We start from the raw sequence: 24,444 nt of genomic DNA, 5'->3' as shown, positions 1-24,444 counted from the left end.
AGAATCTGAGATATGCAAAGCACTAGGCAAGGAGCTGCGGGATTATAGGAAAAATTATCTTAATAATAATAATAGCTAATTATAGAGACCGTATGTTGTGTGTGCACACGCATGTGTGTCACATAAATCTAGAAATCCTGAAAGTATGGTTCTTATCTTGAACGCTACATTTTCTGTTTATAAAAATAATAATGTTCAGAGTAAAATAAATGAACAAATGTTTTTAAAGCAAAAATAAAATTTCCTCATAACATATTCCCACCATCCAAGATAGGCACTCATGCATTCATTTATTCATTCATTCATTCATTCATTTATTGAGATGGAGTCTCACTCTGTCGGCCAGACTGGAGTACAATGGCGCAATCTCGGCTCACTGCAAGCTCTACCTCCTGGGTTCACACCATTCTCCTGCCTCAGCCTCCTGAGTAGCTGGGACTACAGGCGCCCGCCACCATGCCTGGCTAATTTTTTGTATTTTTTTTAGTAGAGACAGGGTTTCACCGTGTTAGCCAGGATGGTCTCGATCTCCTGACCTCATAATCTGCCCGCCTCGGCCTCCCAAAGTGCTAGGATTACAGGCGTGAGTCACCGCACCCGGCCTTTTCTCTTTTTTTGAGACAGGGTCTCACTCTGTCACCCATGCTGGAGTGCAGTGGCACGATCATAGCTCACTGTAACCCCAAACTCCTGGGTTTAAGCAATCCTCTTGCCTCAGACTCACAACTAGCTAGGACTACAGGCACGCACCACCATGCCCAGCTAACTTTATTATTGTTATTATTTTAAGAGACAGGGGTCTGGCTATGTTGCCCAGCCTGGTCTCGAACTCCTGGGCTCACATGACCCTCCTACCTTAGCCTCCTGAGTCACTAGGATTACAGGTGTGAGCCAGTGTGCCCATCCAGCACTCTTAATATTATACACACACATATATATTATATATACACATATGTTATCAACATACAACATCCTTTGGGAATGTTGTTTTGAATATAACAATAATACTAATAGCTACATTTATTTAGTGCTTCTCTATGTGCTAGGCATTGTTCTTCATGCTTCAATGTCTTATTTTACTCATACCTTACAACAACAACCCTCTCAGGTCAGGACTATCATTATATACATTTTACAGATGAAGAAAACGAGGCACAGAGCGATTAGGTAAGTAAATTCACATATATCATATATGTATTATTTTACAAAAATAGGATCACACTTTGCATGCCATTTCATAATGTAAATTTTTTACCACTGTCAATAATAAATATAGATGTCAGCCGGGTGTGGTGGCTCATGTCTGTAATCCCAGCACTTTGGGAGGCTGAGGTGGGCAGATCATTTGAGGTCAGGAGTTCGAGACCAGCCTGGCCAACATGGCAAAATCCCATCTCTACCAGAAATACAAAAATTAGCTGGGCATGGTAGTGCACTCCCAGCTACTAGGGAGGCTGAGGCAGGAGAACTGCTTGAACTCAGTGGGGGAAGGGTGCAGTGAGCAAAGATCATGCAGCTGCACTCCCGCCTGGGCAACAGAGTGAGTGTGAGAGAGGAGGTGAGAGAAAGAAAGAAGAAGGAAAGAAAAGAGAAGAGAAGAGGCTGGGCGCAGTGGCTCACGTCTGTAATCCCAGCACTTTGGAAGGCCGAGGCAGGTGGATCACGAGGTCAGGAGATCAAGACCATCCTGGCTAACATGGTGAAACCCCATCTCTACTAAAAATACAAAACAAAATTAGCCAGGTGTGGTGGCGGGCGCCTGTAGTCCCAGCTACTCGGGAGGCTGAGGCAGGAGAATGGCATGAACCCGGGAGGCGGAGCTTGCAGTGAGCTGAGATCGCGCCACTGCACTCCAGCCTGGGGGACAGAGCGAGACTCCATCTCAAAAAAGAAAGAAAGAAAGAAAAAAGTCATTTTAAGGACTGCACAGTTTTCTGGTGTAAGAATGTATATATACATAGTTGCCCAAATCCTTACTTTTGAACATTTAGGTGAACTTTTTTGGGTGTTTTTGCTATTATAAACATCTTTGCAAGGCCCACAGATGTTCATGTTATTCTTCCAATGTTTACCAATGAGCAAAAGAGATCCCCCAAAAGTCAAACAGTCTGCCCAAGGTAACACAGATTGTCAGAAGAATTGCGGGGCCCTCTGGCACTGACTACTAAGCAATAGCTTTCTAGTCTCCTACCAGCCCCTTAAGGTATTTACATTCTAATACAATAGAGAAGCTATCAACAACTATTGTTAGGAGGCCTAATGAAATCAATCCTCTTTAAAATGAAAGTACTGACATCAATCCTGTCTAAAACCTAAGAACTAATGCACAGGCTGAAAAAATGCCTCCCCCCATCCTAATCCCTGGAACCTGCAAATGGTATATGGCCAAAGGGTCTTTACAGATGTGAAATAAATTGGCTGGGCGTGGTGGCTCACGCCTATAATCCCAGCACTTTAGGAGGCTGAGACAGGCAGATCACCTGAGGTCAGGAGTTCGAGACCCACCTGACCAACATGGAGAAACCCCGTCTCTACTAAAAATACAAAATTAGCCAGGCATGATGGTGCATGCCTGTAATCCCAGCTACTCAGGAGGCTGAGGCAGAAGAATCGCTTGAACTCGAGAGGTGGTGGTTGCAGTGAGCTGAGATTGTGCCATTGCACTTCAGCCTGGGCAACAAGAGCGAAACTCCATCTCAAAAAAAACAAAACAAAATGAAATAAATTAAGGATCTTGAGATGACGAGCACATCCTGGATTATTGGGGGGGACCCTAAATGCCATCACAAGTATCTCGACAAGAAAGAGGCAGCGGGAGATCTGAAACAGACCAAGGAGGAGGCAATGTGACCACAGAGGCAGAGATTGGAGTGATGCAACCACAAGCCAAGGAATGCTTATAGCTACCAGAGCTGAAAGAGGCAATAAATGATCCTTTCCTAAAATCTCCTGAAGGAGTGAGGCCTAATGATACTTATTTCAGACGTCTGGCCTCTAGATCTGTTAGAGAACAAACTTGTTTTAGGCCACCCAATTTATGGTAATTTGTTACAGCAGCCACAGGAAGCCAATGCAACTAGTAAGAGGCTGTAAGTCTGCAGAAGGAGCAATTAGCTCCAAATATGGTGGCCATGGAGAAGATGGCCATTTGACCTAAGCCGCGAAGGACAGATAGGACTCCCTTTAGCAGGGAAGGGGTTGTAAGGGCATCCCTGGATGAGGAGTCAGCATGCACAAAGGTATGTAGGTGAGAAACTATAGAATGTGTTTGAAAAAGTGTGATGGTTCAATGTGGCCAGACTACGGGGCAAAGGAAGGGATGTGGTGGGAGAAGAAACTTCAAAGGTGGTATGGGCCTTACTGGTGGACATGAAGGGCCATGAAGGCCCCTCTAGGAAATCTGGGTGTTTATGGCAACGTGAAGCCAGTGCAGACAGAGTTGGCATTTTTATGGTTTTGGGTATTTTGTTAATCTCCCCCACCCTCCCAAGAGGTAGCAGAATGGCACAGTTTCTAGATATTTCAAGACAATAACTTTTTGCTTACCATCAAGGTGGTCAACTCTGACTTGTTTCAGCCCTCAGGGATGTGTGGACAAAACTCTAGCCAACTTATTCCTATTAGTCCATTTTCATACTCCTAATAAAGAACTGTCCGAGACTGGGTAATTTATAAAGGAAAGAGGTTTAATTGACTCACAGTTCAGCACTGATGGGGAGGCCTCAGGAAACCTACAATCATGGTAGAAGGCAAAGGAGAAGCAGGCACCTTCTTCACAGGGTGGCAGGATGGAGTGAGTGCAGGCAGGGGAAAGGTCAGACGTTTATAAAACCATCAGACACACGTGAGACTCATTCACTATCACCAGAACAGCACATGGGAAACTGCCCCCATGGTCCAGTTACCTCCACTTGTTCCCACCATTGACGTGGGGATTATGGGGATTACAATTCAAGATGAGATTTTTGGGTTGGGACACAGCCAAACCATATCATCATTTCTCCAGGGAGGGGGCAAGAAACATGAAGGTGGGGTAGGCCTACTCAACAGCACCTGGTAACAACTGGAAGGATGCTGCTGCTCCCCCACGAGGCCCACTCCAGGTGCTCTGAAGTGTGCCTGGCCTCTGCCAAATGATAACCCCAATGAAGCAAAATCATGATTAAACTGAGCTGCAAGAACTTTATTTGACTCTCATGCAAAAGGTTTCACTTTTGAAAGATCTACTAAGTCAAAGGCCACTCTTTCCCAATTAAACTCAGCAGAAAAAAACAGTGACATAAACTGGGCTCTGGGGTTATAATTACATAATTTCATAAACTTTTCATTTTTCTTTTAAATTTGAGACAAGGTCTCGCTCTGTCACCCAGGCTGGAGTACAATGGTGTACTCATAGTTCACCATAGCCTTGAAGTGGGTTCAAGTGATCCTCCTGCTTCAGCCTCCCGAGTAGCTGGAACCACAGGCGTGTGCCACCACACCTAGCTAACTCTTCATTCTGATTCCGTAATTCCAGATAGAACCTCCCCTTCTTTCAGATGGAACTAAATCCAAAGCCAGGACATTTTAGGGGACAACCTTGCCAGATGTGTAGCTCCACAACATTCCCTTGGCACCCAGGCCATTGGATTTCCAGAAAAGGCATCCAGCCATCACTAGCTCAGGCCTTTGGAATTTTCCATCCTTGGCTAAAGAAAAGGTTTAAAAAAAATAAACACAGTGATGGCTCTGTGCCACAAAGCACACTTCTTAGCCAAACAGAGGAGATAAAGAAGAGGTGAGAAAAAGATGAGAAGGGGAGAGAAGGAGTGTGGCCAGTCAAAGAATGGTTCCCTGGGCATGGTAGAAGGGAGAAGCCAAGGGGCTGGATCAGGCAGCCAGATCCACAGAAGAGTTTCCTGGTAGGTGGCAGTGCAGAGGCGAACACCAGGAGCAGCAGTTGAGGAAAATCAGAATGAGGGGAAAGCAGCTAGAGAATAGTAGAAGGTGGAAAGGGAAAGACAGTAGCTTGCAAGAAAGAAAATGTAGTCAGTAAGAGGAAGCCAGTCCTAGTGGGGGCCGCTCTCATAGAAAGTCACAAGGGCTCAGAGTGGCAGCCTCTATGGCCACCATTCCTGTCAAGCAGGGTTTGCTGCCTTGAGAAACATGGGTCTGGCAGAGGCATGAGCTGTTGCTCCCCTTCTACCCTGGTAGAGGCTAGGATGGAAGAAAGGAGGGCAGGCAGACCTAGCACCTGAGTCCCTCTACCCTGGGCTCCCAACAGAAATCTGGCCCCTATGGGTATCTGATGGTCATGTGTCTCTGATCTCCATTGAAGTTGGAGAATGACTATGTTCCAACTATCCTATATGCTGAATGGCATACAAGTATTTTCTCAATTCCTTAACTACTGAATTATGCAAGTTGACAGTATATGCACTGTCTCCAGCCCCTGAATAAGTATCTACTCACCCCTTTGGTGCCAGACAAAACTGTTTCATTTATTAAGCACAATTTCTAAAGGACTTGATTTCTTCCTGTCTGAATCTAAAAATATACGGCTGCACTCATTAAATATTGTTAATATTTTAATCTCTGGTCTCTTGGTCTTTGTAATGGAAAAAAATACCTTCCTTTTGCCCCTTTTTAATCCTTCAGTTTCCTGAGATTAAGCCCTGGTCTTGCCTTCCACCATTCCCCCTACTTCCTTGTCCTAAGTAGGTTTGATCTGTTAAAAAGAAATCAGCGGAGCAGGGCATGGTGGCTCACGCTATAATCCCAGCATTTTGGGAGGCCAAGGCAGGTGGATTGTCTGAGCTCAGGAGTTCGTGACCAGCCTGGGCAACACAGTGAAACCCTGTCTCTACTAAAATATACGCACGGCGGCGTGCACCTATAGTCACAGCTACTCAGGAGGCTGAGGCAGGAGAATCGCTTGAATCCCGGAGGCAGTGGTTGCAGTGAGCCAAGATGGCGCCACTGCACTCCAGCCTGGGCGACAGAGTGAGACAGTGAGACTCCTTCTCAAAAAAAAAAGAAAAGAAAAGAAATAAGCGGAAATAGATTCTCTGCTTCTCTTCAAACAACAGTTCACAAGCATTTCCCTTGGGATTTGAGCATGCACTGAATGACGGTATCTGTCTTCTCCCTCAGTCAGGGGACCCATCTTCCACAGCTCAGCACAACTTTCTCTCTCTCTAGCTCACTCTCCAGCAACGCCCTCCTTTCTAGTTCCTTCTGCTGCATAACACAGCCCCAGAGGTTTCAGGGTTCCTAGGCGTCAACTCTGTCTTGAAGCTCGTTGACCTAACTTAGCACAGTACCCAGAAGCCTCAGTGAAGTTCAGCTGAGAGACAATAGAGAAAAGGAGAAACTCCAAAGCAGGAAGTAGTAAATCAGCAAAACAAAATAAGCCAGTTGAAGAGAATAAACCCACAATTTACAGAAAATGAACACCATTTTCTAAAAAAGACTTAAATAGTACTCCAGTTAATATCCTTTCACATTTAATAAGTAGTAGATATTCATTGTAGATAAGTACATTCAAAAAATGGTATAACACAATCCCATTGAAAACATCTGAATATTTACCCTGAGATGGCTTATAAGGAGAATTGAAACTCTTTTCCTATTGAGGAGGAAAAAAAGAAAAAATAGAACATGAGAAAAGTGAAGATGGTGAATGTGTATTTTGTCTCTACAGATTTTCAAACAAAATCTGTGAGTTTCCCCAACCTTTTCTATAACGATTTTCAGTGCATTACAGCCAGGTCACTTAGCCAGAGGCCTGAAAAAAGATAGGCTGGGCCTGGGAGAAATATGGCTGTGGCCAATTAGAACCAATGTAAAAATAGGAAATGCAATCCACATCTACGGTAGAGTGCTTCTTCAGGACAGCAAAGCTCTGTGCCATCAGACCCATCATGGACATCATACTGGCCAGTGTGAGGAGGGCTGATGCAAATGTGACCAGCCAGGAAACTTTCGTGGTATGTGTCTCTAAGATGGCAGTGACTAGATGTGGTAGAGAGGGGAAGTTTCCATTTTTCTTTTAATTGAAATCATCATGAAACCAGAAAGAACTCAGAGACATTTTCCAGTCCTTCCTTCTGCTTCTCCAATCATGCGTTTTAGAAAGCCATTTCTGGGAAGGGATTCTGTGATTACCTTGAAAATGCAGAAGGACCATGCCCAGTCTAACTTGACCTTGAGGCTGGGCAAAGCATCTCTTTACACAGGACATATGAGAGGCATCTTGGGACTTGTCGCCAAAGAGTTATTTTATGTGATGTGAAACCATTGCTTTCTCTTTTAAACACCTCCCCGCTGACCCCCTCGCCACACACATACGTCCACACACCCCCACACATCCCTACCTTTTTGCTCTTTTCTTTAACTGAAGGTGGAAAATTCCATAGGCCTGAGCTGGCTAAATGCCCACAAAATGTCTGGCCAGCTTGTATCCTAAAACACCTCAAGTCTGAAAGCAGTGCCCACCATAAGAACTCCAGGCTCAGGGAGTCCTGTGTGGGTAAAGACATTTAGTTATGAAGAATTTAAGAAAACATGCAAATTGAAATTGCAGACTGCAGACCTGTATTGCTTTCTTTCAGCCAAAATTCGCAAAAGGGATTGTGCTTCCTCATTTGAATTCTATCAAGACTTCTGCACCTGGCTGTTTGCCAGATCCCTGTTCCTCCTCCACTGTAATGTCAGGACCTGTGTTGGGAACCCATCTGACCCCAGGATTCCATCATTCCTCAAACTTGGGTGACATCTTGCATGATAGGCAGAGTAATGGTTCCTCAATGATGGTCCCATCTTAATCTGTGGAACTTACCTGGCAAAGAGGACTTTGCAGGCATGATTAAATTAAGGGTTTGGAGACGGGGCAATTATCCTAGATTACCAAGGTGGAACCAAGGTCCTTATAAGTCAAAGAGGGAGGCAAGAGAGTTGGTGTCAGAGAAGGAGATATAATGACAGAAGCAGTGTGAGACTGATAGGATGTGAGAAAGACTCGACCAGTCATTGTTGGTTTGAGGATGGAGGAAGAGGCCATGAGCCAAGGAATGTGGACATCCTCTAGAAGCTGGAAGAGACCAGGCAATGGATTCTCCCCTACAGCTTCTGGAGGAAGTGAGGCTTTTTGGACACCTTGGCTTTAGCTCAGTGAAACAATTTTGGCCTTCTGATCTCTAGAACTGGAATAAATCTGTGTTAAGATACTAAGTTTGTGGCAATTTGTTACAGTGGCAATAGGAAACTAACAGACCGTAAAGCTAGTCCAGTCCTCAACAGGGCCACTTGCTGGACTGCATCATCCCAGGCACTTTGCCTCCTTTGAGTTCTCTAAGCAGAAACTCACCCCTCCAGGCCAGGTGCAGTGGCTCACGCCTATAATCCCAGCACTTTGGGAGGCCGAGGCAGGTGGAACACTTGAGGTCAGGAGTTCGGGACCAGCCTGACCAACATGGTAAAACCCCGTCTCTACTAAAAATACAAAAAATTAGCCAGGAGTGGTGGTGCACACCTGTAGTCCCAGCTACTCGGGAGGCTGAGGCAGGAGAAACACTTGAACACGGGAGGCAGAGGTTTCAGTGAGCCGAAATTGCGCCACTGCACTCCAGCCTGGGAAGACTCTGTCTCCAGAAAAAAAAAAAAAAAGAGAGAGAGAAACTCACCCCTTCAATCCACAGTTCCACTGTGCTGGGTTCAGTCATATGGTCCTGGTGAGGGTAAGGCATCCCTCCTCAGGAAGGCCAGCAACAAGACAAGAACTCACTCCTAGAGGAACTGAGCCATTAGCCAGAAAACTGAGGCAGGGGGTTAGCTATGGACAGGCTAGGGGAGCCCAGACAGAGATATAGTGAGTGAGACAATGACACAAGGGGGCAAGGAAGAAGACCCAAATCCAGTGACCGAAAATGGATTCTAAAGGCAGGGCAGAACCAGCAGCCTATGGACTTGAAGAACCTGGGCTCTGAGTATGAGACTCCCGGATGTCTCTGAGCCTGGGGCAGTACTGAGCAAAGGAAGCAGGGCAGGCAGGGAGAGGGAGCTGGGTTTGTTATTACAGAACTGAAGCGAGAAGCCTTATGGAATTTTCTTCTGGCTCTCCCGATGAGAATTCTGCCAGATCATTTGGAAGGGACAGACGGAGGCCAAGTTCCCTTGCAAGTGGTCATGTCGGTCACTAGGAGTAGAGGAGCAAGTCTCCCCAGGGTCAAGTTAGCAGGGAGGGCTTTCTTTGCTCCACAAGCTGTAGAGCATGCCATAAACACTCGGCTGGACACAACGAGAGCTACTGGCCCCTGTGAGCTTTCAAATAACGATTCAGTTCCATGTATGCACCGGTTGATTTAGAACCTTCTTGGACTTAAGTTCTTTCTTGGTGGGAAGGTAGGTACCTTGGAAGGTGGCATTCCCTCCTTCAGATCTCTAGGAAACTATTTAATGTACTGAAGCATTAGGAACGTGTTCACCTATGAAAGTAAACTGGCCATGCCAACAGCACTCTTCCATTCACACCATGAACACTGTGACAACAGGCCCTGCAAGGAATAAAGCTGGCAGTTTCTCAAGTGGGAAAACTAAACTATTAATATAAAAGGCATGGAGAGAAATATATATGTTGTTATTTTTGGACAGCACTCACCCCCTTGAAAAAAAATCATAAAAACAGTTCCATGAAAATGATCCCAGGTACTTCTGCAGAGCCAGTGTTCTGGATATTTTTTTTCCATATAGTTATTCAAATAGCAAAGTAAGGAAGAATGGCCAATTGCAAACAGTTCTCAAAATCCTTAGGCTTACTTTGGCAAGGAGAAATCTATACTGATCTTGCCCACATTTCTCAATAACAACCCCATCCCTCTTTTTTTTTTTTTTTTGCCCTCACCTCCTACTTTCCCACTAAGGAGACCTAAGCTTGTTTAGAAATAAACACTGTTTCCCAGTAGAGCGAGATCATCACCAAAACCACATGGAAAGAGCTTCCTCCACCTGATCGACTGTGGAATCTGGCATCCCTCTAGTGCTGCTTCACATGGTTACTCCAAAGGAATCAGGACACCTGGAGTTTATTACCTGCTCTGTCATTTCATTAATATAAATAACCCATGGCCTGCCCCACTGAAAACCATGCCTCTGTTTCCCCACTTACAGAAGAGGGGTGATGACTATGTGATATGTGTTTAGTAGTGACCTGTAGACCTATGAGGTCACAGATAGATATAACAGCATTTTTAACTCTTCTTAAGATTTCGGCTATAAAAAATCTCAAGGTCTTGTCATCATTTAAAAAATGGGCTGGGTACGGTGGCTCATGCCTGTAATTCCAGCACCTTGGGAGGCCATGGTGGATGGATCACCTGAGGTCAGGAGTTCGAGACCAGCGTGGCCAACATGGTGAAACCCCGTCTCTACTAAAAATACAAAAATTAGCCGGGCACGGTGATGGGCTCCTGTAATCCCAGCTACTTGGGAGGCTGAAGCAGGAGGATCGCTTGAACGCAGGAGGCGGAGGTTGCAGTAAGCTGTGACTGCACCACTGTACTCCAGCCTGGGTGACAGAGCAAGACTCTGTCTCCGGGGGAAAAAAAAAAAAGAAGTCTTATACAAAAGAATTCCCCAGCCTTCTGACACACTTCACCGAAACACTTCAAATAAAGATGTTCTGTCTCAGAGACTTGGAAGAACACTTGACTTCTCAGTTAAATCTTACCCAGTAAAATATTTCCAGTCATTAGGGAAAGCAATGCGATGGGAAAGCTGAAGTATCAGAATATCTTCTAACATTTCTTAGCAGCTTGAAACATATACACAATCCAACAGAAGTCAAAAAAGGCAAAAGCACATAACTTCCCATGAACAATAAACTCAATAGGCAATAAAAGTGGAGAAGAATGGCAGGAAATCATTAATAGCAAATTTAGGCACGATTGTGCGAGGCTGTACACAGACAAAAGATGAACCACGTGGAGCTGGAGCAGTCGGCATGTTTTCCACTGTATTGACTCTGCTAGGAACCAGTGCGCAGTATTCTTTTTATTTTTTGGTAGAGATGGGGGTCTCACTCTGTTGCCCAGGCTGGTCTTGAACTCCTGGCCTCAAACAATCCTCCTGCCTCAGTCTGCCAAAATGCTGGGATTTTAGGCACTAGCCATCATGCCCAGCCCCACACTATCCTTAACAGAACTTATGCTGCTACCACAAAACCAGAATAGCCCAATATAAAAGAATAATTTCTCAAGAGAGCTTTAAGTTTTAAAGTTTCCTATTAAAAAGTATGTTTCTGAAATATAATTTTTTTGTTCTGTTTTTTTCAGACAGCCTCACTCTGTCACCCAGGCTGGAGTGCAGTGGCATGATCTCAGCTCACTGCAACCTCTGCCTCCCAGGTTCAAGCGATTCTCATGCCTCAGCCTCCCAAGTAGCTGGGATTACAGGCGTGCACCACCATGCCCAGCTAATTTTTATATTTTTGGTAGAGACAGGGTTTCACCATGTTGGCCAGGCTGGTCTCAAACTCCTGACCTCAAGTGATCCACCCGCCTCGGCCTCCCAAAGTGCTGGGATTACAGGTGTGAGCCAAAGCGCTCAGCCCCAAAATAGAATTTTAAAAAAGTATTTCAATTTCAATATTCACTTTACTATTAAATGTGAGGATTAAGAGTGAAACTGATATCAATAAAGGTTTTTGGGTTTTGGGGGTTTTTTGTTTGTTTTGTTTTGTTTTGTTTTGAGACAGCGTCTCAGTCTGTCACCCAAGTTGGAGTACAGTGGCACAATCAAGGCTCACTACAGCCTCGAACTCCTGGGCTGAAGGAATCCTCCCACTTCAGTCTCTCAGGTAGCTGGACTACATGCATGTGCCACCATGCCTGGCTCATTTTTGTTTTAATTCTGTAAAGATGGGGGTCTCCCTGTATTTCCCAGGCTGGCCTGGAACTCCCAGGCTCAAGCAATCCTCCCAGCTCAGCCTCCCAAAGGGCTGGGATTACAGGTGTAAGCTAACGTGCCCGGCGTCAGCGAAGGTTTGAAAGGGAAAGGTAGGCATATCCAAGCTCTGTTTTTCCACACAGATCTCAATTCTCTTCTATTCACCCCTTTGCATAAATCACACTGAACAGGCTGGCATAAAGGTAAGTGCTTCTGCCAAAGGCCACAGGTACAGTTTCCCCAGTCTGGAGAGCCTTCCGGCCCAGGCACAGGACAGAGCGCTTCTCCCCACTTGAGGACCAGCCTTCCCACTCACTCATTAAACTGGTGTGAAGGTGGAAAATGCCAAAAACCCAGAACCCTTGCTCCCATCCACTACGCTTTTCGGTATGACTAAGTCAGACTGGAACGGGTATTGGCAAGAACCTCGTGCAGAGGGGTCTGCCGGCTTGTTCTTCCACGAAGGGTATGATTCTTGGCTCAGCCATGTGGCTCACCCCTTTGGGGCATCATCTGGAGCAAGGAATTAAAGCAAGGGTATCTGCTTCCTCTCTTCCAGGTAACTTTTCTGTCTGCTGACTTGTAATACATACACAAAAGACGTATCTTGCCCACCATAAAGCCTGGGGATGATAATGCCAGCCAGCAGTCACCAGTACTTAACAATTGCCAAACCCCGCTCGAAGTGCTTTAAATAGTATACATTAATACTATAATAACTCATTCAAGGCTGGGCATGGTATCTCACGCCTGTAATCCCAGCACTTCGGGAGTCCGAGGCAAGTGGATCATTTGAGGTCAGGAGTTCGAGACCAACCTGATCAACATGGTGAAACCCTGTCTCTATACTAAAAACACAAAAATTAGCCGGGCGGTGGTGGTGCACACCTGTAGTCCCAGCTACTAGGGAGGCTGAGGTGGAAGGATCGCTTGAACCCAGAAGGCGGAGGTTACAGTGAACCAAGTTTGTGTCCCTGCACTCCAGCCTGGGTGACAGAGCGAGACCCCGTTTCAAAAAACAAAACAAAACAAACAAACAAAAATAACTCATTCAAGCCTTTCAACAAGCTCCTGAGGGGGGTTACCACTGCCCAGGAAGGTTAAATAATTGGCCCAAGGTCATCTGCGGCTGAACTATGAACCTGGGCAGCATGCTTCCAGAGCCTACTCTCTTAACCACTTTGCTCTGAAGCACAAGCTTACAGGCAATGGCAGCTAACTGAGGCTGTCTCTTTGCTCCATTCAAGCTACTGATCTGGGAGCGTCCAGGGTGGGGTCCTGCAAGGAATCAAAAAGGCATCTGGCTGTAGGCTGATATAAACGGCAGGCTAATGTTACCCACCAACTCCTCTGCATGTCTGATAAAAATTAAACCAAGAGGTGTAAATCTCAAAGAGAAACGTATTCTAAGTACCCTTAGGATTTACAGAAAAGAAGAAATGGCTCGCGCTATACCCTCATGTAGTTTTGGCCTCCCCTTCCATGATAAACAAATTCTTTAAAAAGACTAATAAACTTTCAACATGCCTTGCTGACAGTTCTACAGCTCAAGAGAAAGCACAATCAGGTGAATTACTCCTCTGAACTGAACAGCAAGGGTGGTTCTTGAAGTGGAGCATGGGAAAGTAGCAACCACTGCTTGCAATCCACAGAGGTCAAGTAAGAGAATGCCAAGATGAGTTAGTTACACAGGCACACTATATAGGAATTTCTCAGCCTGTTAGACATTACCATTTGCTCTCCACTTTCCATAAAAAGCCGGGGAAGCGGAGCAGGGTCTGTGGTCAAATAAATGTGGGAAATGCCACAGACAGAACAATGTTCATTAGTAAAGGCCTATTTAACCTTGTCAAACCCAAAAAGGACAAAAGTCTTGAAAAATGTTAAGGATCTCAAGAGAGAGCACTGGGGGTTGGGGTGGGGGTCGGAGATGGGGTGAAGACTGGGAAACCACTGACCACTGGCCTCCTATCTGGCTTCTATCTCCTCTAGGTTATTTGCATACCTCTAGTCTCCCTTAAAAGCAGGAACTCGGTGGCTCAAGCCTGTAATCCCAGCACTTTGGGAGGCCGAGACGGGCGGATCACGAGGTCAGGAGTTCGAGACCATCCTGGCTAACACGGTGAAACCCCGTCTCTACTAAAAAATACAAAAAACTAGCCGGGCGAGGTGGCGGGCGCCTGTAGTCCCGGCTACTAGGGAGGCTGAGGCAGGAGAATGGCATAAAAACCCGGGAGGCAGAGCTTGCAGTGAGCTGAGATCCGGCCACTGCACTCCAGCCTGGGCGACACAGCGAGACTCCGTCTCAAAAAAAAAAAAAAAAAAAAAGCAGGAACTATCCTATTAACTTCTTCCTGAGCACCTGAGCAGGAAGTCAACCCCTCATTGACCCCCTCCTCCTCTAGGGCAACTGCTGCTCAGACCCACCCCAGAGTGCGATCTGCCCAAGGAGTGAACTCACTTCCCATCCCCATTCTAACTGGAAGTCTGGGGCTGGCCTCCAGATCATTTCTCCACACCCTGCCTCCCACTTCCCTAATCACCCCCAAAGGTGCAAACCTCTTCAATCAGCTAATCTCACCTACAATCTCATCTCCGTCCACTCAGCCCTGGCCTTTTCCTGGCTCTTCCTCTCCTTCCTGAACCCACTTGAAACACTTCCCACCTCTGCCCTCAAGAACCCTAGTCCTTTGCCAAAAGACAACCTTATATGCTCAGCCACCGTCTTGCTTAACTGTAACCTGGCTTTGCCCTGACAACCCTCTCAAATAGAAGTTGCTCATTTTCTTTTCCCTTCCCCTATCAACAAACTTGCTTTTCCTTCAGTTCACCCAAGCTGAGAAACCTCAAAATTATCTTGACTCCACCTCCGCTCTTCCTGTTTCTTCCTCCCCCTTCTCCTTCCCTTTTAAGAATCACCAAATCCTGTTGATTTTCTCAGCACAATATTTCTTATGTCTTCTCCCTTATCTCCATTGTAATTGCCTCAGTTAAAAGCCTTTGTTCGCCTGGCACAGTGGCTCAGGCCTATAATCCCGGCACTTTGGGAGGCCGAGGTGGGTGGATCACCTGAGGTCAGGAGTTCGAGACCACCCTGGCCAACATGGTAAAACCCTGCCTCTACTAAAAATACAAAAAATTATCTGGGACATGGTGGCACGCACCTGTAATCCCAGCTACTTGGGAGGCTGAGGCAGGAGAATCGCTTGAAACCAGGAGGCAGAGGTTGCAGTGAGCTGAGATCAAGCCATTGCAAACCAGCCTGGGCGACAAGAGTGAAACTCCATCTCAAAAAAAAAAGCCTTTGTTATCTCTCTCCAGAACTATATTAACGTATTTTAAGTCATTTCCTGGCCTCCAGGCTCTTCTCCCAACAATGAGTCCATCGTACCCAAGGTTGGCAGTGTATTTTCACAAAACACCTAAGAATCTACTGCACTCCAGGCACTGTGTGAGGGGCTGGGCTGGGAATAAAAATGCATACACAGCCCCTGGCTTCTTGGCTCACACCCAGAATTGATACAAAACATTGCCCCCTCCCCAACTATATTCAGTGGCAGATCCTTCTGGAATACTGTTTGGTTTTTTTTCACCAGATCTCTTTTTTTAACCTTCATGAATCACTTATACATTAGAAACTTTCCATATGTTACCTTCGTTATTCCCAAGAACTCCACAAGGGAGGTACTACTATTTATCCCCATTTCACAGATAAGGAAAATGAGACCAGGTTACTTGCCTCTGTTCACAATTCAGGCAGGTGACAGATGTTGGATTCAAGACCAGATCTGATCCTCTAGCTTATGCTCTGTCTCTCACATCTTAAAGTAGGACACAGAAAACTTGGAAAAGAGCCCAAACAGGATGACCATGATATGCAGAATCTTGAAAGCAAGTCATGTGGGGAACAAAGGAAAGAAATGAAGCCTCTTTGGCCTTGTGAAGAGTGAATTTAAAAATGACATGGTGGCTGTCTCTAAATATTTGAGAGGTTGTTATGCGAAAGAGGAAGGAAGCAATCATGCGTGGCTCCAACAGCAGAGCTAGGTCTAGCCCATGGTGAAATTTACACAGTAAATTTCGACCCAAGAACCTTTTCTAACATAGCCCTCTAACAGGCAGGGGTGTTTAAGGAGAAGCTAAATAATCATTTGTCAGGGGTGGGTGGAAAGGACATTCCTGCCTTGAGTGGACAAACGGTCTAGATGAGTGTTTCTGGGCACATAAGAATTACCTGGGGTCATTTAAAAGAATACAGATGCAGGCCCCACCCCAGACGTAGCAAAACAGAATCTTGGGGGATGGAGACTGTATTGCAAGAATCACATATGAGGAAATAAGTCTGTAAGAAGATTCATTCAAGCCTCAATAGAAGAACTATGAAAGGCCAATCAACATGAAAAACTGTTCAACTTTAAGGGTAATCAAAGAAATGCAAATTAGAACAGTGATGTACCATTTATTTCCTATCAAACTGCAAAAAATTTTAAAATACTACTAACAAGCGTTGGCATGGGAGAGAGAAAATGAACACCCTCACACTCTCCTGGTAAAAAAATAAACTGAAGCTACTTTCTGTAGAGCAATTTAACAGTACATAAGAGGAATTTTTAATACTAAAAATGTATACAGTGTAATCTTTGAGCAAGCAAGTCCACTGCTAGAATTTATCCTAAGGGAACAATCTGGCAATTTTGAAAATGCCTTCTCAAAGACATTCACTCAGGTACTGATGGTAATGCTCTATATCTGCACTGTCCAATATAGTAGCCACTAGCCATATGTGGCTATTGAGCACTTGAACTGTGGCAAGTGAAATTTGGAAACTGATTATTATTATTACTTTTTTTTGAGTCTGAGTCTTGCTCTGTCACCTCGGCTGGAGTGCAGTGATGGGATCTCAGATCACCGCAACCTCTACCTCCTGGGTTCAAGCAATTCTCCTGCCTCAGCCTCCTGAATAGCTGGGACTACAGGCATGCACCATGACACTTGGCTAATTTTTGTATTTTTTTTACGTAGAGACGGGGTTGTGTCATGTTGGCCAGGCTGGTCTCGAACTCCTGTCCTCAGGTGATATGCCTGCCTAAGCCTCCCAAAGTACTGAGATTATAGGCGTGAGCCACCACACCTGGGTATGATTACTTTTAATTAATTTAAATTTAAAAGTAAAGAAAGACATATAGCTATTTACCTTTATAGTTCATGTTTATAACAGCACAAAATTAGAAAAATTATCAAAATATCAAACAATAAATGATAATTACCTGTGATACACCCATAATGAAAATTTAGGCAGTCATTAAATATGATTATATAGATTTGTATTTATTGACGTCAAAAAATGTTAATAAGATACTGATAAATGAAAAAAAATTATTTAAAGGTTGTGCGGCCAAGGGAAGTGGCTCATGCCTGTAATCCCAGCACTTTGAGAGGCCGAGGTGGGTGGATCACGAGGTCAGGAGATAGAGGCCATCCCGGCTATCACGGTGAAACCCCGTCTCTACTAAAAATACAAAAAAATTAGCCGGGCGAGGTGGCGGGCGCCTGTAGTCCCAGCTACTCGGGAGGCTGAGGCAGGAGAATGGCGTGAACCCGAGAGGTGGAGCTTGCAGTGAGCGGAGATCACCACTGCACTCCAGTCTGGGCAACAGAGGGAGCCTCCGTCTAAAAAAAAAAAAAAAAAGCAATGAAAGCTTAAATAACAAAGGTTCACTGACGATCAGAATAGAAAAAGACTCAATCCAGAGAATTTTTTAACATGTTAGTCTTAGAAAACAAATTTTCCTATTTGGTACTTAAACAAGGGTTCAGCAAGGAGGCCTCTCTGGCTTCACAGCAACCTGCACCGGTCTTTTGTACAGATCCTGGTGGACTGGCTTGCTCTGGGCCCTACTAACCTCCAGTAGCGAGACTATTTTATGTTTAGGTGCCAATACTCTGGTTAACTTTCCTGACCCTCAGTTTATTGAGAGCTTAGTTCACTGAGAGCCTCTGAACTGGAAAGGCTTGGTCAAGAAGCCCAAGTTGAAACCGGCTTTTATTCTGTATTGTTCTCACCTCCTTACAGATGAGGCTGTGGGTTTTGTCCTATATTACCTACTTTCCACAAATTCCCTTGGGAAGAGTGAGCAGAGGAGTGGTTCCGTTTTCAGTGCTTCCCTAAATGCAAACATAACAAACATTCCATGCTAAGGTAGTTGTGAGCAGCGGGTTGGGGGAGTCAACAGCTGCAGACGCTTTTCAGCCATTCTCAGCTTCTGGAGAGCTTTTCTCTACTGGAGCTACTGAACGAAATCTGGCTGATGCCAGCCAGGGGACGCTGCGTGCATTACGGCGCCTGCAAGGGCTACAACCCCTAATATCTAGCAACTCTTTCCCGATCCTTTGGCGCACAAGGAATTGAGGGTAAGCTCAGCAGTAAACAGTATTTAAACAGCTACTAGGCGACTCTTCCAGGCTGATAAAGTGGCTTCTCTAAAGGGCAGCCATCATACAACATGTTTAGCAAAATGCCTTTGTTCCCCTGCGGCACCAGTAGCTACATCCTGAATTACAACAAAATCAATTTAAAAATTTAAAACTCTGCATTTTAAACATGTATATATGTAAACACTTCTCTCTTAATCACAGACACTCTCAGGTTATAATGTTTCTCCCCAATCCCCTCTTGAGAAATCTCTCAATGATGATTCTGTAATTATCCCTTTCCCTGGGTTAAAACTGACCTTCGTAAAAATGCTGAACTTACAGGAAAATGCAGTAACAGTGGTACAGTCTCTCTGTCTGCTTTATTATGTAGTTAGTTAATACATTCGTGGAAGTACTAATAACTGAGTAACAGTTTGAATGTGCAACAACATGCTATATATATAGCCCAGGCCCAGCCTTCTGAATTTTTCGAACAGTGAGGAAACACTGAATGAAATTAGCAATGGGCCAATAAGGGTGTAATTCTAAAATCCTTAAAAAAAAAAAAAAAAAAAAAAAAACCTAAACAGGAAATACTGTATATTTGTACAGCTTGGTGGGTTTTCCACGTTCTAACAAGAGATACACCAGAGGAAAGCTTGACTTGCTGCGGTAATGGCTCTATCTCATATTGAAGCCCCAACGTGAGTATCTTGGGTTTATAGCACAAGTGTAAATCCTACCTCAGCTGTCCCTTAAAAGAATCAGAAGTTATGGCAGCAGCTGCAACATGGTCCCCTCACTCTCCAGCCACTCGTGGTTTTACTAACTTTGGTTAACAGCTCTTTGTGAGAGAGAGTCATTTAGGAGCATACACTCCATGTAAGAACTATTTCCTTATTTTTTCATTGACTAAACTGCTTACAAATAGCATTCGCTAAGGCTCTATGAAGAATCTAAAGTTGATTTGTGTGCCTAATCTGGGTGTCCTATTGACAAAGACATTCCCATACACACAACCAACCCAGATTGTAACTAATGAAAACAAATGAAGAAAAAGATCATTTGCATTCTCGTAATTATAGAGCATCTAGCATTGTATCTGGCACGTTGTAAGGGCTCAATAGATATTCATTGAGTTAGATTACTAGAATCTGTTCTGCCTCACTCCCAAAATCTCAATGTTTCACATACTAGAGTAATGAGTAAATATTCCTCTGCATTGCCTGGTGTAAATGGTAAAAATCAATGGCCTTGGTCCCAAGTAAGCTGGGCTGACAAGGGAACCATGGCCACTGCCAGCGTCTCCTAGAAGAGACTTCTGCCAGTAACAGTTTTTTTCTGCTTTGCCATAGAATCAATGGTTAGGAAGGAGCCGCTGAATCTGCAATGCACAAAATTCTTTTGAAAACCTAAAAACATGGGAAAGAACGCTAATGTTAACTTTTTGCTGCTAGGGTGGCAGGTCAAGCGCTGATCAAATCCCAGTGGAAGTTTTCTTAGTCCCATTTATTCTCTTGAGAAATCTGTCTACCTACGACTTTCTTCGCGTGTTGTGGTAGAAGGCCGCCAACCCTGCTCAAGGAAGTTTTATTGTTGTTGTTGTTGTTGTTTTGTTTTTGTTTTTTTCTCCGAATTTAGGAAAGTGTTCTCTGCTAGGTAGATTGAATCACTTGTTAACAATCGCCCAAGATGAGAGCCCTGGTATAAATGCTCTGCACACAGCTTGCCTTCCTCTCTTAACTGGCTGTGGTGACAGGCAAGGCTCCAATCTGACCTCAACAGGTCCTCACTCCAAAATCAGACTGAAACACACAATAAGCCAAGTCCATTAAAATAACATTAAAGGTCTGGATTTAGCTCCACTAAACAGCAGAATTAAACTTTCAAGGGTCCAGCCACAATAAAGAGATTTCTTTAAAGTCATTTAGGGTTGCACAGTTGTAGCTATTAGGGATCAGATCTTTATCTCAAAGGTACATAGTTTACCTTTGATTCTCCTCCAGAACTCCCACCAATGTCAACTTTCTCCACTGTTGGGATCAAGCCCCTGGCCTCCCTTTAATGTTGGGTTTTATTGCTGATTCTACAAGATCAACAGAAAAATTACAAGGAAAAGCTGTGAAGTTCCCTTCCGATGACAAGTTGTTTTAACAAAAAGAGCCCTCTCTTAAACGGTGAAACTTAAACACAGTAAACGACTCGCTGTAAAATGGAGCTGAGGGAGACAAAAACAAACAAAAACAAAAACAACAACAAAAAACAAAGTAACAAAACAAACACAAATTAATCAGTCCGATATCTTATTCAGGGTTTGTTCGCTTGTCCAGGAAACTGGCAACGAGTGTCTTGAAAACAAGAGAAGGGGCAAGTGCCAGTTAGCACCCTTTCGCCTTTCTCCGGAGTCAGACAATCCGGGTAAGGCTGAGGGTGCTCTGGGAGGGTTCCCAGGGAGTCAGCGCGCTTTCGAATCCCCATCCCCCAGTACCGAGCTGGGGAGCTCTGACCCCAGGTCCTCCATCCCTGGACTGACACACCCAGTCTCCCCCCAAATCCCCACGGCACCTTCCCCTTGCCTCTGGAGCGCTCGCGGGTCCCCGAGGGACACCCTCTCCCTGCGGCAGATGACCCCGCGCCCACTCTGTCGTGGAACCCCGTTGTTTCTAATGCCCTCCCTCCGCAGCAGCACCCCTTCAAAACCCATCGCCACCCTCTCTCTCCCCAGTTGCAGGAGGAAGTCGCTCTGCTTCCTCTGTTCTCACCGCCCGCCCGAGCTTGGGCGCCCGGGGCTTTCTGGGTGGGGTTCTTTTTTGTGTACACGGTGTGTGTGTGTGCGCGCGAGAGTGTGTGTGCCAAACGCTCATCGCATCCTTCCGCCTAGGCTGCCTCAGGTGCTCGCAGGAGGCGATCGGGATCTCGTTCTGCCCCTATCCCCGGCTCTTTGTGCGGAGTCCAGAGCAGCGTGAGGTCAGCTCTTTAGCTCACACCCCCGGCCCCGACACCGGGTGGGAGCCCCCGCCTCCCCCTCCGCCTCCTCCGCAGCAGTCCGAGCCCGGCTTTGATAGTCCGCTTCCATCCCGGCGCACGCCTCCGCCGTGCCGGGCGGCCGGAGCGCTGTCAGCGGGCGCCTGGGACTCGGACCCCGGCCGGCGGCTACCGGTGCGAAAACTTACTGGAGCGGAGAAAGAGAGCGCGCGGCGCACCGGGCGGCCGCACTGGCGCCGTTCCTGCCCCTTCCCGCGTCGCTCCCGCCTGGAGCGCGTCCCCCGGGATGCCCCGTCCCCCGGCCACTCACCAGCACCACGGAGCCCCGCACGGCCTCAGACACGCTCTGCCGGAGCTCAGCCGCCGTGCCAGGCTTGCTGAGCCGTTTGGTGAATTTGCGCACTTCGGCCATGGCAGCGGCAGCGGGCGAGTCTCGGCTGGCTGGCCGACCTCGGCTGGCGGACGAGCGGGCGGACTCACTGCCCCGGCCCGCGGCGGCCGCGGCCGCTGCTGCTCCCTCTGTTTACTCGCCGGCCGGCCAGCCACATCGCAGCTCGGCGGCGGCGCGGCTCACGCTGCTCCTCCCTCCCACCTCCCACCCGCTGCTCCTCCCTCGTTCTCTCCTTCCCTCCTTTTCTCGCTCGCTTCGCCCGCTCACTGTCCTGCCCCACCGCGTCGGCGGCGGCAGCTCCCTCCCCTAGAGGGCCCGAGCTCCGATCCCCACCAGCCGAAGCAGGAGGGTGTGTCCGATGGGGAAGGGTGTGTAGAGGGGGAGGGAGAACTGGAGGTGGGGGTGAGGGTCACGAGGGAAGAGGGGGGAAGTGGCTACCGCTCGGGCTCCGCCCGCAGCTGATGTTGCTGGTGCAGCCGCATCCGGGAGGGGAGATCTGGGCTGCTTCTTTTTTTTCCGCTTGAGTGGGGCGGGCGGGGCGGGGTGGGGTGGGGGAACAGAGAGGGGTGATGAAATGTCTCCAAGAGTGGGGCGTGCTCTACCCTAGTGCTCCTCTCCCGCCTCGAAGCTGCAATGCCCGCAGGAGGGCTGGAGAACTCTCATGTCCCCCCACCCAGCAAGCCCCCAGGGCCCAGGCGGCTAGGGGCTGGAAAACAACGTGGAGCAGCCGCCTTTTGTGTGCTCTGTGGGGAAGGGTCGCACCAATGTCGAAGGACATACAGCGGCTTTCCAGCGTGAGCGGCTCGCCTGGGTCCCCCTCCTCGCCCACACCGTTTTCCTACCCAGTTAGTTCACCTAACTAGGGGCAACACTGGGGAGAGAGCATGCTTCTGGAAATGGGAACTTATTGTGGCGGCACCCCTCGCTCCGTGCCCCACGGGCGAGAGCTGGATGGTGGGGCCTGAGCCTGTGGCAGGTGGTCCCTAGGTCAGCACTGACTGCGCCAGGAGTGGGGTGGGGGTGGGGTGGCATTAGGAAGGCCATCTCCCTGGGTTTGGAGGACTTACCAATCTTCTAGTAGCTTTTACAAGTGCCCTGCACTCACCTCTCCATTTCCTATTCATCTCCTTACCCTTTTCAGCTTCCAAGAAATTGTTTTTCCAAGAATCAAAGAACATCTCATAACAGGGTATAAAAGGAACATGCTTAAGACAGAAATAGGGACGTGAATCTTGAAGTACTAGTGACCCTGTCAGACCTCCTGAAGTGCAGAGTGAAAGGCTCCACTGATGATGGCAGTTTTCTATCTGGTTATTTCATTTGTTGAGAGTTTGGAAATGGCCCTCAGTCTGGGGGATGGAGCAGCCCTTCTGAAAGCAGTCCTACCACCACCCATAGGGCACTTTCCCCACCCTCAGAGACCAAACAGTCTTTTAGGGGACTTTATTATGGAAACAAGCGCATGCGTGGTGATGGTTTCTTTGAACCCAGAAAAGGCCAAGTGTCTTCGCAGTAAGCCTATTTCAGTCATCACATCAGTCTCAATAAAGCATATGTGGAGGCTCCTAGAGGGCCTGGGACCTGGAAGTCCTCTAAAGACATTCTGTCACAAATCTTAGTTTTGCACAGTATGTGTAAAATTTGTTAATTGTTGCACGTAGGCAGATCTCCAAGAATTCATACCCTCTATTCCATAAATGCCTGTGTGGCTCATGCTGTTTGTTACTGCCACAATAGCTATAACACTTTTTGCTTGCGAAGAGAGCCCAGATTCACTTCAGGTATAGGGCAGAGCCACAGGGTTTGGGGAAGGCAGGCCCAACTCCAGGTGATGAATCATGACTGATGAAAAAACCATGATAAGCTCCCTCTTATTGACTAGTGGGATGGTCTGGACTCCCACTCAGTTTGGGCCAAGGAGATAAAAGAGGGAAGTGTGAGAGGAGGGTTCCTGGGAAAGTTTTTGTACCTTAATAAAAAAAAATAAAAAGGAGAGAGGTCCAGGCCCCACTTTCTTCCTGAGAGGGATGTTTGCTTGCAATGCTTTGGCCCTTGGCAGCCATATTGCAACCATGAGGCAAGGCCAAGACAATCTCAGAGAAGCCAATCCAGAATCCAGACAGCATTGAACTGTTGAACCAGGCCTGATACTGCCTACCTCTGAGTTCCTTTTTATGTAAGAAAAATAAACCCCTGCAATTTATGCCACTTTTAGATGAATATTTTGTTACTTTCAGGCAAAAGCATTCTTAGTACTATGGGCTCTATTGTAGCCACTGAAGGTGCATCACATTAAACAAGACAGGCAAGGTCCCTCCTCTCTTGGAGCTCAATGTGAGCGCAACGAAATGAACATGTTAATTTCAGAAAGATAAATGCTATGCAGAGAATTAAGGTGAGTTGATAGAGAGTAACTGGAGTTGGGGACCTAGTTTAAAATAGATGATCAAGAAAAGCTTCTTTGAGGAGGTAAACACTGAGCTGAGTCTTGAAGAAAAAGAAGCAATCAGCAGAGAACAGCAGGTAGAGCATTCCAGGCTACAGGAATGCCAGGAACAAAGGCCTAGAGATGGGAGCAGACTTAATATGTTCAAAGACCAAAAAAAGGCCAGTGTGGCTGGAGCATAGAAGGAAGAGGAGTGGTACAAGATAGAGTAGGAGAAGGAAGCAATTTTTGCAGAGTCTTGTGAGCCATGGGAAACATATGTCACACTGATGGTGCACAAACACCA

General features: G+C 46.5%; 1 protein-coding gene and 1 long non-coding RNA gene across 6 annotated transcripts in view; both read right to left on the bottom strand.

Annotated features, from left to right (window-relative positions):
• The window catches only part of DOCK11 (dedicator of cytokinesis 11), a 189,595-nt gene extending 167,695 nt beyond the window's left edge, over positions 1–21,900 (bottom strand). For 4 of the 5 annotated variants that reach the window (XM_077989509.1, XM_015128074.3, XM_077989510.1 and 1 more), the window contains exon 1: positions 21,632–21,900. In XM_077989509.1, coding sequence (XP_077845635.1) covers positions 21,632–21,733 — 102 coding nt within the window. In that variant the 5' untranslated portion in view covers positions 21,734–21,900. Of the gene's footprint in view, positions 1–20,325 lie in introns of all 5 variants that reach the window. The other variant, XM_028842425.2, reaches the window with a different exon arrangement.
• On the bottom strand, positions 2,428–8,650 carry LOC144338800 (uncharacterized). The gene is made up of 2 exons (XR_013413172.1): positions 8,621–8,650; positions 2,428–4,371 (listed from the first exon to the last, which is right to left on the bottom strand). It is a non-coding gene; the product is annotated as an uncharacterized LOC144338800 (long non-coding RNA).
• Positions 21,901–24,444: the final 2,544 nt, after the last annotated feature.

This window comes from Macaca mulatta, chromosome X (assembly GCF_049350105.2).
Source record: "Macaca mulatta isolate MMU2019108-1 chromosome X, T2T-MMU8v2.0, whole genome shotgun sequence".
NCBI lineage: Eukaryota > Metazoa > Chordata > Mammalia > Primates > Cercopithecidae > Macaca > Macaca mulatta.
This window is presented reverse-complemented; position numbering and strand designations above follow the sequence as displayed.